The 13,379-nt window shown below is 36.4% G+C and overlaps 1 protein-coding gene across 3 annotated transcripts; it reads right to left on the bottom strand.

Moving 5' to 3' along the window:
- Positions 1 to 391: 391 nt before the first annotated feature.
- Positions 392 to 13,242, bottom strand: LOC118268262 (sphingosine-1-phosphate lyase). Of its 3 annotated transcripts, none has more exons than XM_035582677.2 (11): positions 12,985 to 13,242; positions 9,840 to 9,977; positions 9,285 to 9,500; positions 7,896 to 8,104; positions 6,076 to 6,309; positions 5,413 to 5,622; positions 4,847 to 4,967; positions 3,465 to 3,582; positions 2,746 to 2,892; positions 2,071 to 2,191; positions 392 to 1,562 (listed from the first exon to the last, which is right to left on the bottom strand). In XM_035582677.2, exons 2-11 carry the CDS (start codon positions 9,973 to 9,975, stop codon positions 1,455 to 1,457), a joined length of 1,620 nt encoding a protein of 539 aa, XP_035438570.2. In that variant the 5' UTR covers positions 9,976 to 9,977; positions 12,985 to 13,242; the 3' UTR covers positions 392 to 1,454. The 3 variants fall into 3 exon arrangements, with proteins under 3 accessions (XP_035438570.2, XP_035438572.2, XP_050562663.1); XM_035582679.2 differs by having other exon boundaries at positions 12,974 to 13,199; XM_050706706.1 differs by lacking the exon at positions 12,985 to 13,242 and adding an exon at positions 12,327 to 12,348.
- Positions 13,243 to 13,379: the final 137 nt, after the last annotated feature.

Here is a 13,379-nt window from a genome sequence, read left to right as displayed (position 1 = left end):
ATTAAGGTTTAATTTCTGTGGAGATTTTCTTTAGATTTTTAGGGAACTGAGCAGTGGTTGCTGTAGTAGTCCGGTCTCTACCAGACTGGTTGTTCTACCGAGTCTGGGTTTGTTTGAGATGTAGATACCTATATATATTTGTAGTTTTGAAAGTGCTTACATACAGAAGAAAATTCTAAGCATCATTCTCATCTTATCAGCCACAATATATGCAGTACTGTACATAGGCCAGTAGTGGATGACTTCAATGCAATCAAACTGAAAATAATGTAGGGTAAGTACGATACTCGGCTGCCAACGGCATTGATACTCGGCTGCCAACGGCAGCCGAGTATCAATGTAACCAACGTGACAGAGAAAACAAAGCCCCTAGTAAATAAAACAAACAAAATAATATACTTTCCCTTTATTTTAAATATATTAAAACATAAACAAAAATATACAACCATCAAAATAACCTCAAGTAAATGATCCGTAATATACATAACTCCACTTATATACAAAATACTTAAAATTAAAATCAAAATAATTCAAAAAATTGTGATTACAAGATACAACATTATTCGTTCGTTGCTTACGTACTTATAGAATGTGATTACAAAGGAATTCATAATTACAATTATTACATAATGAATTGATGAATCATATTTTATAAAAAAAAAATATACGTTAAAAAACTCGTCAAATGCAGACTGCTGACAAATGGCAACCAAGTTTAACTTAGACTAGATGGAAATTGGCAAAAATATACTCTCGTAACATTTTCGAATATACATAAAAACATGATAAACAGCCACCATAAAGATAAAAAATATTGAAATAGATGTTATGTTTTAAGATATAAATAAATAATAAACACAAGAACGAAAACAACTGAATATTCTTGAAGAAAGTAAAATAAAGGTATATAGGAAGACGATAGAAAAATTCAATGCAACAGCCAAAACCAGGCCAGGGCAAGTTGCTACTACACATAGAGATGATAACTGTCAAAAATAAATTATTTCTCTATCTAGTGTGAAGTCCTTAGTACGAGATAACGTGTTCGGCGCTCTGATTGGCCAGCACGAATAAACCAACCAATCAGAGCGAACGCGCTTTCGTTTCGATTACTTTAAACGTAAAGCATTCTCGTACAAACAAAACACACTGTAATCTTTTTCTGAAACTTATTCTTATTATAGTCAAAAATATAACTGAATATACAATAAAAACTATACTCTCATTAAGTGATTTAATTAAAAGCTGCATTTAATCGTTTTTCAAATTTATTTAAAAGTAAAAATATTAAAAGGAATCTAAAAATTTTTAAATTGATGTGACTAGTTATCATCCCCATTTTCAATTAATTAAGCATGTTTTAAAAACATGATAACAATATAATTATAATAATAATGTCGAGAGTAAATATGGCCGCTACTGTAAGGTACGTTCGTGGTGTAGACCAAGTTACACTAGTCGTCTGCCTTGGGTAGGTAGTACATGGAGTCTATGAAGTACTTCGTGATGTCTGACACCAGACTCCTGTCCGATATCTCTTGAGCTACGCCGTATATCGCCATCTGAGAAAGAATATTAGGTTTAGTGTCTGCTGGTACTAATCTAGATAATAAATCCACGTGGAACATTGCTTCGGCATGAACAGGGCGGCTCGACCGGAGTAATACCACGGCCTTTTTTTGGGGGGGGGGACATCCAATGGCTTGGGAGCCTTGGGTGAGGCGGGAGGGAGTGTCAGACTCTTACTGACTAAAAACCACCCCGATCCTTCTCCTGCTTTGAGCCGAAGCCCCGGTAGTAATACCACTGTCTTACAGCTAAATTGATGAAACAAACCCTGCATTGAATTTGAGTTTGAGAAACTTTGTATCTAATCTTCAATCAGAATCTTCAAACTCCAATCCGAATCCCTAGAAGGCTGGCAATATACTGGTAACTTCTTTAGTGTTGCCAGTGACCATAAACGGCGTAAATTACTTGCCATAATTTTAAATGCTCCTTCAATGTACTGAATGTTGATCCTAAAGTCTTATAACTAAATAGTAATATAAAAAATAATAGTTTACATACCTTCCCCTCGACGGGTTCCTTGGAATTGGCGAGACATTCCCTGGCGACGTCCCGCATGTCTTGCAGGAACCGGTCCGCGACACCGGGCTGTGTGTGGGCGTGCGTCACGCAGATGTGGATACTGGGACGTACAAACATCATTATATTAATTTATTTATTTAATCTTTAACCTATACAATACAACTGAATAACGGTACATAAGGCAAACATGGTTAATTAAATAATGTTAATCGCAAATCCTTTTATACAGAGGCTCATAGCTAGCAGTGTACTGATTCAAATGATGGTTGTAACTAACAAAAGATATTGAGTCCACAGACATGTTTAACAGCATCGCTAAGTCATCGTAATTTCACTTATTGTCTTGCTGCTTTTCCACCAGAGATGTGCTTTGTTATGTTGTCTTCCTGACACAGGTACTTTGCGGCAGCGCATCTTCATAGCACATCTTACTCGCACAGCTACATAGCTTAGCATCAGTGGAAATGGTCACATAGTTTCACAGCTTAGCTATTACATCTTCGTAGCATAGCTACATAGCACATCTCTGGTAGAAAAACACCCTTAGGATATTGTGCTATACCTCACACAATCTTTCATTCTCTCCTTTCCACATTACTTGCATGCATGATCAACGAGCTATCATTATAAATACTAGCTAAAGTCATTACTTACCCAGATGGGAATTGCAAAGCGTTTAAGCTCCACCCCTTCTTGTGTAGTAATTCACCCATCTTGAATATGTCAAACTGTTTCGATCCGAACGCTATTACTGATGTCGCCGGCTTGCCAAACACGAACAGCCCTGGGATCTTGCGCAACCTGTAGGTAACAAATGATTAGACTAAAAAAGATATAGTTTACTTAGGTACTTATGTAGGTTATAAGTAAGCTGATTGGTTTACTTTAAACAAAATAACATTTACAAAATTAAATAACCTAAGTACAAACCTAAAAGATCTAGGTTTATCTTAGGTCTAAGTCCAAATAGGTCTACTTTAAACTTACTATAGGACATTAACTAAAAAATCACGGTTTACTCACGTTTATTAATAGAGAAAAGCTCTACTAGTTTCGAGTCACAGAGGGACTCTTCATCATGAAAAGCGTGCGCGATGTCGCCGCGTAAATCGGGTTTTTTTAGTTAATTTAGTATGTCTCACGATAGTTATTACTATAGGACTAAATTTACGGTTTCGGCTTCTATCAACAAGTTGTTATTTAGATGCAAAGAAATGCAAGTAGGCCTAGTTGGAGCTAAAATATCTAAGTTTAATAAGATTTAAGTTTTTGCACCCCAAAGGCAATCATTTAGATCAATTGCAAACTTGCACCCTTAATGGCAACAAAATACCTAACAACAGATATTTTTCTACATAAAAAGTAAAACTTACTCTGCCTCAATATGCCTGGCAGTCTTGATGATCTCGTCCGTCATAGAGACGTACCGCGCCTTGCCCACGTACATCATGGTCGCCCAGCACGCCGCTATCAGACCACCCGCGCGACTGCCTGCGTTTGCAAATATTATGTTAAAATGGCAATCGATTTGATATTAGTATTGGAACTTGAAACGGGATATTTACCGTGTTTTTCTATTTCTATGAGTTTCCATGAAGAGATTTGATGAGAATGAGGAGATTTGATATAGTGAAGATGCATATTACAGTTTTAGTGTAGTTTATATTTTATTTCTTTTAAATAAGGTTTAAAATCCTTCCAACTAACGGGTTTTATGTGTGAAAATAATTGAACAAGTTTAATGGATATCCAAAACTCATAGTTATAGGCCTGCTAGGCTCCATCGCAGTTTTAGTTAATTTTATGGTTTATACATATCTAACAGCTAAGATGAATAAACATTATATTAAATCCACGTCGATTCACGCGGTCTATAAACGTCAACGTAATCGGTGTACTACAAAAAAAAACCCGGCCGAATTGATAACCTCCTCTTTTTTGGGAAGTCGGTTAAAAAACGTATCGCTTAAGCATAGTGTCATCTTGTCTTATGCATTCTATTCCGATGGTGTCACATAAATCCAGTTTCAATTTTCACAATGCATACTTATTCGTCACTTCCAATTTCGATACTAAATGCTATATTGTGGTACCACACAGGAGGTATGCAATAAGATATCCATTGCTCGTTTTAATTGGTGGATGGTTTCTGCAGTTTTACACCAGTTAATGGTCACATGGTAGGTATTACGAAACACAAGACTTCTTAGGGCTTAGTACGAGTTTGTTTTACGTTTAACGAGACCGCGTTCGACGCTCTGATTGGTTGGTTCATTGGCGCCGGCCAATCACAACGCCGAACGTGGTCTCGTTTCGTTCTTGTAACTAACGGTGTTAGAACTCATAGAGAATAGGGACATTTATTCGGATCTTTGTCCTATTATCCTATTAATACTGAATCTGAAAGCTCATGTGGGTGAATGTATGTGTTACTGTTACTCTTTCACGAAAAACTACTGGACGGATTTAGATGTGCTACACAGATAGATTATAGTCTAGAATGCACATATGTGGTAGTTTTATCCCGGAAACGCGAGCAAAGACGTTAGCAGAAGCTGGTATCATATAGACCTATAACAGCATAGTGTATACTAAATATTATGTATCATGTGGTAGCGTAAGGTGATATGTAAGCCTTATTGTGCAATATGTCTACACACGCTCTGTGTATCTGTAGGTTGTGAAAAAACAATACATGAGTTAGTCGTTACCAGTTTTATATTGAGTCTACACCCAAGATCACACACTAACATACCATTGACAGTGGGCGAGCCGTAGACCCCGCCGGGCCACTCCGTAGTGACGGTGTACTGGTGGTGTCTGTACTCCTCCTTGCGGTACAGGACCACTGACGTGCCTTTTGGTGCAAACCCGTACTGTAAAGTAAAAATATATCATTAACAGAAAAATCATAGTTTACTCACGTAGTAGTACTGTTTTGAGTCACAGAGGGACTCTTCATCATGAGCAGCTTGCGCAGATGACGGCGACGTCGCGCAGCGTACTCCTCAGAAAATATAACATAAAGTATTTTTTAAGTTCATGTAGAATTTACATTAAATATTGTTTTTAAGTCATTTGCATTAAATAGCTGAGGTGAGCGACGTCGTATAATCAGCTCATGATTAAGGGCCCCAGTGTGACTCGAAACTGATCGGGCATTCCTCGAAATATAAAAGTACAGTATTTTTTCTGTAGGAACATAGCTAGAAAAAGAGTTTGCCTCCACATCACAAACATTTTGCCAAAGAATTTGCCTTCACATCGAAATGTATCTTTTTATGTTTGTCTTAAACGTGTAATAAATAAAGCATGACTTACTTTATGAGTATCAGCAGATATACTAGAGACTCCGGGCAGTCTGAAATCGAAGACGGGTACGTTATGCCCGGCGTCAGGCATGAAGGCGGCCACAAAGCCTCCGAGGCAGGCGTCTACGTGGAGTGGCACGTCGTTCTCGAGTGCGATATTCGATAAGGCAATGATGTCATCCATTGTACCGTAGGGGTAGTTCGGAGCTGAGCCTACGATCTGAAAAACAAAGAATAATTTTACTTACTTTAACTTTTTTAAACATTACCCCATATTGTAAACTGTCTAAAGCCACATCTGTCGAAAATGACTGGGCTAACACCCATTTTTAGATAAATAATAACAGGCACATTGCAATGTGCCTATTATAATAGGAGTGGATTGACGAGCTGTCGTTTATACCCTACTGCCTATGGGATCATTCTCTATGTCTCATGGGATGCTTAAGGTACGCGTCCACAGGCCCGCATCGTACGCATCGCACGCACCGCACGCAACGGATTTTAGTTTGTCTTGTATAGAAACTCATACAACTGCGTCCACTGATCCGCATCGTACGCACCGCATCATCAGCAATGCGATGCGTACTGATGACGTCATACGGAATGCGTACGATGCGGGCCTGTGGACGCTTACCTTAAATGTCTGTTATATTATACAACAACAACTTACCAAACAAGTCCTTCTCCCAATAGCCTTTTTAACCTTCTCAATATCCACAGTCATAGTTTCTGGGTTCACTGGTACGGTCTTCACAGACAGTCCTAAGTACTGGGCCGCCTTGTCGAAGGCTGTATGCACTGTAGTCGGCACTACGATTTGAGGGTTGGTTATACCCTTACTGTAAGCAAGGTCCCTGAATGCTTTACAGGCCATTATTATTGATTCTGTGCCGCCTGTTGTTACCTGGAAAAGAGATTACTTGTTAGGACAAAGGAGTAGGTTTTGTAAATGATGTAGGGGCTTGAGTCTTGAACATAGGGGACGTTCGATACAATCACGAAACATCACGTGGATTAATGGATGGACATCGTTAATGGATTTATGACCTATTGAACAATATCTGTAAGGATTTTAGGGAGTAACAAAAAACAGTATCTTCTTATGCCTTCACGTTGTGTGGCACGGACATTTGATACTGTTTTGTCCGTGAAGTGTGTAGTGCGCGCATATCTGGCGCCGTCATTAGAATAGGTTGTGCTGGCTTCGTGCAGCCTAATTTTTGCCGTATAAAGTGTTACTTCGACATGTAACGGGACGTATTTTGTAGCCTGATATATGATTTTACATAACTTTTTAATTTTTTAATGAAAGACCCACCGTAACATCTTTCATTACCTTATCTCCATGAGCATTCATACTCACTATCAACAGCTAGCTAATTTACATTTTTAATTGCTTTTTACAAGTTTATAGTATTGTTAGTGAAACGTTATTATCTTTGTTATCTACACGGATAATTATAATTTGTTTACAAGGTCACTTGTGAGATATTTCGGTACAGTATAATAGGTACTGTTACCTAGTAATTTGGTGATGAAATGGAATTTTTTGTTTGATGACCAAAGTCCATTTAATGTAATGATCATTGTCTTAGTATGATTGTCAAAAGAAGGATTGCTGATCTCATAGTCATGTATTCGTTCATGGGACTTACTCTTGAATCTAATTCCGATCGATCGACATTGACATTGTAAAAAGTAACAATATCAATGTCTGGTCGGGAGAAGTATTTATGGATTTTCTACATACAAAATTCTGAATATAATGCCACCAACTACTACTAAACATTTAGTATCAATCATCGTTAAAATAATTTCATTGCTCATTAATTATCGTATTATTATTTACTTGCATATATCATTTACTTACTTATTTATTTTTTTATTTTACACTTTTTGTACATTTAAACAATACTTAGTTTTTTACAAAATAGATTCAAAGTCGGTTCACGGTCAAATGACGACTGGTGTTCATTTCATACTTTATAGTTTTAAAAAGCAATTTTATAACGATATAAATGCCCTATAGGTACTATGTACGTATAATTTTATTGTGTTTCATTGACTCGACTTTCGTACAATTTTAATACACTGCCGCAGTGGGACAAAAGTCCAAGCAACTTTTCTCCGGAGCTGCGGACTACCTAGCGGGTTACCGGGGCTCCGACTCGAAAAGCAGGAGTAGGAACGAAGTGGATTTTAGTCAGTAAGAGTCTGACATTCCCTCTCGCCTCGCCCAAGGCGGGAGAAATAATAGGATGATTTCCACCCCTCAAAAGAAAAAGCGGAACCCATTCTCGGCTTTAGGTACCCGTTAGCTACACTACACAGTCCTGGCTTTTTATCATAGGTATTTCATATTTTCGACTTTCAAAAAGCCGCCCATGAAGACCCTCAGAGAAGTTTCAAGTAGGTACGCTACTGGCGTTTGGGCCACTGGCAACCACACAAATGCTTTAAATATCTTTAAAAGCAATAAACATCACTCACCGTACCACAGCATTCATCGTCTCCGTGGAACAGGTTGATGGCCATCCTGACTATTTCAGCCTCCATCTTGTTGATGCCAGGGAACACGTCGGCGTGTAGGGGGTTGGTGTAAGCAGTCAGGCTGTAGGCATCGCACGCCACTTGGCTGATCTCTTTGCTTACGTGGTACACCGCGCCTGATACGCTACCCCCTTGCCAGTCGTAGGAACCTAGGGATAAAATCCAAGGATAAAATCTATAGCAGAAATATTTGAAAAATAAAATATCTACTAAAGTGTGTATCACATCAACAGTCCCTAACAATCTATTGCTGGATAATGGACCTTCTCTACACAAGAAGGGTTTACGACGCTGCGCTTGGCAGGCGGGAATAGTTGAAGATCGCAATAGTGATGATGACGGGGTATGAAAATAAAAAATGTATTTTGTCCGTCAGTTAGGCAATGAAAAATATTAGACATGTTTTTTTATGTCGTCATATAAGATAACGATACTTAGATAAAACTAATCAAACTTAATGTGTGGGAGCAAATACGTGATTTTTACGTATAAAACGTACCTAGAAGCGACGTCACGCGATATTTCAAATCAATATATCTCTGAAAGTATTTGTTTCCGTAAGAAAATAAAAAATACGTGTCTAAAGTTTTAAAATAATCTACAAGACGGACATTAAAATAAAATTTAGCCATCTACCCTATTTTAAACATTCAGTTTTATCAGAGAGCGCTGCTACCCGTTCTCTGTTAAATTTACAGTCCATAGGACGAAAAGAAAGGAAGAAAGACCCGCGGAAAGAATAGGAGTAGGGTAAAATACCTACTAAGAGTTTTATTATTTCATCAGCGCATAAAATCCTTTGGTCCTCGACCTTGACGCTTGACCTCTCTGCGCTTGTATCGGATTGCCGTCCCATCTGACTGACCAATTTATTTGCACGTATACATGTGCACTCGCACCTAGACACTACTGCGCAGTTCTTTAAGTAGCGAGTCTATTCGGGTCAACTGTACCCTTAGTGCGAATTTGCTTTACGTTGAACGAAAACGAAACGAGACCGCGTTCGGCGCTCTGATAGGCCGGCACGAATAAACCAACCAATCAGAGCGCCGAACGCGCTCTCATTTCGATTACTTTAAACGTTAAGCAAACTCGTACTAAGGGTACTGGAGGGAATGGACTTCAAGTCTAAAAACTTCTTTCTGGATTAGGAAAAAAGCTATTCACAGCGAATTTCGTAATATCACTCCCTTGAAGAAAAGAGGGAGTCAAGAAACCTTATGTAGGTAATGTAATTTATATGGACTGTGAACCTCAACTTATCATCTTATATCTATATTTTACTCTCACTACAAAAATGGTAATAAATAAGACAATATAGTCTCTTACCTAGCGCCACATGATCCCTGACTTCCTCCATCACCTGTTCGGAGTCCAGCCCATGCTCAGGCAGCTCCCTCCTCACCGTCACACCAGCTAACCTCTTGGTCACATCCTTTCGGAAGTCACTGTTGATTTCTGCCATCTTTTCCTCAATCTTCCTCCTCACTATGGGCACCCGACGGAGCCATCTGAAGAATTCCTTGCGAAGACGCGTTGTGGGAGCTATATAATAGAAAATGGAGATAACTATCTTAATAATTCACTATTATCTTTAAAATTGTAACAGAATGGCTCGCTAGTCCACTGGCCGCAATCGCGACCGCTGGGCATTTGTTTCAGATTTTCGATAAATTTTCAGTAACTAGTAGCCTGAAAGAGTATCCAGTATATTATATAACAATAAGTTCACTCATTATTACATAGGAATCATAACATAACTGATCAAAAGTGTGTGAACACTGTGTGTGTGTCTTAATGTGCATCATTCTACTTCCCTACTTAAAATATTATATGGCAAGTCCTACTATCATCATCATTATAAACATGATGTGGATTACTTACTTTCTTTGGCATTGTACAAGCTATGTGCCCACACAAGAGCGAGCACTGAGGATGCGGTCATGGTCACTATCTGCCATGGCTCTTTGCCCTCAAAGAGCTTGTTGACGGCCTTCAGAGGCTGTGGTCGCTCACTCATGGCTGCAAAATTAAAATATGTTGTATCATATTTGTCAGGACTAGTTTTTTTTTCTATACCACAACAGTGGCAAGAAAGCAAACGGCCCAACTGGTGGTAAGCCGTACCATGACCTATGAATGCTTACAACACTTGGGGCATTACATGCATTTCACCGACCCTTAAGAAACCAAATTAGGATACCTACACTGGAAAATTTATTTTGTTTTAATCATGTCAAAATATTATTCAGTCAATCAAGGGTATGGTTGGTGTAGTGGCTGGACAATAAACTGTTTCAGAACATTTTATTGACTATAGAATTATTCACATTTATTTTTCTATACATGCACCTCAGATAGTTTTTATTTCGTTCAAGTAGTTATTGTGTTCTACATCTATATACATATTACAAATTACACTAATCATTATGAAGTAAGACTCGTCCCAGTTAATCCTTTGTCTTTAGTGAGTCATTTGTTAGTGATTATTAGCTACCAAACTACTTATAAGGAGTTACTAGTAATACTTTTAGTAATACTTTTAAGGAATTATATTGCTTTGTATAGAAACAGTAGGGGACCTGGTTATTGAAAATGGATTTTTTTTTATTTAAGTCAGGTGGGGTAAGTGAAACTCAGGGGGAAGTGAAACACCCATTCATAACTCTATAACTAACAAGTGTATCGATACTTCGCGCTTAGTTGGTAAAACAGAATGGCGATGTGGTTTTATTGATAAAACATAGAAGTCGCTATTATCATTTTCTACACCAATAAACAAAAAAGAAATTTTTCAACTGTCAGTTGTCAAAACACGAGTTGGAGGTGTGACGTTTTCGGCCTTCGTGAAAGTTTTAAAATAAGTGTTTTAAATGTACCTAATGGTAAGTACTGAGTAAAAAGTATGTACTTTCTAGTCCAATGATTATATTTCGATAATTCCTAAGGATAATTGAGTTTTGGCTTTGGTAAAAACTAAACCTAAAAAAGTGTTAAGTGGGGTAAGTGAAACTTAATACACGGGGAAAGAGAAACATATGTTTCACTTCCCCCGTATCAGAAATCACAAACATTTTTACGTGATTAAAAATGTTGGTAATCATAAATTTACTATTTGTGTCTAAATTATATTTGCGAAATTCTTATAACTTTTTTATTTTCAGATTGCCTTCACAAATATCTGAGAAAGAGTGGACACGGACACAGACTTAATAAATCGGTTACTAATGACATCAGACCCCTACATTGCAAGCTTACGTGCCGCTCCCAAAACTAGATGTAGCCAAATGACTCCTGAAGTCTGTGAACTTTTACAAATGAGTACTATTGACATTGAACGCGAAGAAATTCAGTCAGAAAATTAAGATTCTGATACTAATAGCGACTTGGAAGAATTTCAGTATTCTGACTGAATTTCTTCCTGTTTAAGGTCTTCATGGTACTTCTGATTTGAAGTTTTAATATATATTTTTTTTATACATATATTGAAATATATGCTGTGTTATATATTAATAATATGGTTACAATATATGTCTGAAACCTTGACAATGTCTTTAAATTTCATTCAATACATTTTATCTCGTAGTAAATTTGTACAGTTTGGGTTCAAGACTTTTGTCCCTTTAGATTATGGAAATTCACACTGTGCGGTGTCTGATGCTTGTTTTCGTAATTGTAAGCAAACTGTTAAGTCAGTAAAGAAATTTATTTTTATTTTGTTTTTGATTTCACTACCTATAATTTCTGTTTTAAATTTTATACAAATGTTTGAGACATCTGACCATGGTAACTATGTTTCAGTTACCCCAAAATACGTTTTTTGTTTTCTTTTCTAAAACTAAGCCTTATATTGATTGTAGAATATAGACATTAGAGAAACAAATTCTGAATTGTTGCCTTAGTCAGGTAACCGTTGCATAAATACAACATTTAACTATATTTCTGACGTTTGTTTCACTTACCCCTTTCCAGGGGCAAGTGAAACAAAACCATAGTCTGAAAATATTGCTTGTTTTCTCGCTTATGGTAAGACTAAAGAGCTGTTTGTCATAACTCCATGAATCATTGGCTAAAGGAGAGTACTGTGCAAGAAATGCAACTGAAATTGATCGTCGCATTACTGCGTCAGATGCCGTTATGTTAAAATACAAGTAAAGTATGTTTCACTTACCCCACCTGACCCTATTTATATTTTTATTGAAAATACTAAATACTAGGGTAATCATGTTACACTAGTTAAAAAAATGTGAAATGAAAAATGTGTTTAACAATTTTAAATTATTGTATATACCTAATTTATTGTAACAGTCAATAAAAAAAATTATGGGGTTTCAAATTGTTATCAAAGAATGTAATTTAAATAAAACTTACTATGTAATTTAATTTATTATCTATATAAATTTCAAAACTCTGCAACTTGCATCACTGATAACTTGATTTTGAAATAAATTACTACTTTGTTGCATTTAATAATCATGCCTGAGAAATCTTATAAGAAAATTATTGCATGGTGTATTCTAACAAGACTATAAAAGAAGTGTGATAAGTCTTATTAGATGGGTCTTGAGATAAACCCATAAGTTATCTGATAAGTTCCTAATGTAGCAAATAAAAGGATTAGGAAGCTAAACAAAGCATCTAAAGTCTAGCATGTGTGTTCTAGTACAATTTACTGGTATGAATGACAGAAGTTAATATTATCTAATCTACATTTAAAAAAAAAAACAAAAAAAAGTTAAAGAACAAAGTTCAATGCTGTTCATCCTTAAAAGTGGAATACTATAAAAATAACAAAATAATAAAACCTTGTTTGTTTTATTTCCGTTAGTGTGTGTACACAGAGGCTGAATTAATTAAACATAGTACACAAACTAGAACAATAGAATAATTATCAATTACAAGATACATGAGAACAAAGTAAAACGCCGGTAAATATTAAAATTATCTCGTAACACACAATATGATAATAATATTTGTATAAAAAGCAATTATTAAATACTAATTTATACGATTTTTACCTCTAACTCACCTGACACAGCTGTATACAACCCAACACAGTATTTTCTAACACTTTATCAAATTACAAAAGCGAGCTCAATCAATTTTGACAATTCGTAATCACAGTAATACACACTGATAACGATTACTCAAACACGGATTATTAGTCGACAAATCGTCAATATGATAACATTAATCAGATTATTGTTAACAACACAATATCTAAAGCAAAAACTCGTTTTTGAACAATATTAATGATATTTGAAATCGATTTTATCAAGTATTAAAATGAAATGCCTAAAAATAAAACGTTTTTTGTCGACTATGTAATCGACTAAAAAGTTGTTGTATCAGTTCGGTGATTCAATAAGAAATCAAATTGAGATTTGAAATAATTACGTATTTCGACACCTGTATACTTACTCT

Source organism: Spodoptera frugiperda, chromosome 29 (assembly GCF_023101765.2).
Source record: "Spodoptera frugiperda isolate SF20-4 chromosome 29, AGI-APGP_CSIRO_Sfru_2.0, whole genome shotgun sequence".
Classification (NCBI taxonomy): Eukaryota; Metazoa; Arthropoda; class Insecta; order Lepidoptera; family Noctuidae; genus Spodoptera; species Spodoptera frugiperda.
Note: the sequence above shows the minus strand (reverse complement) of the source record. Positions and strands in the feature narration are given on the sequence as shown.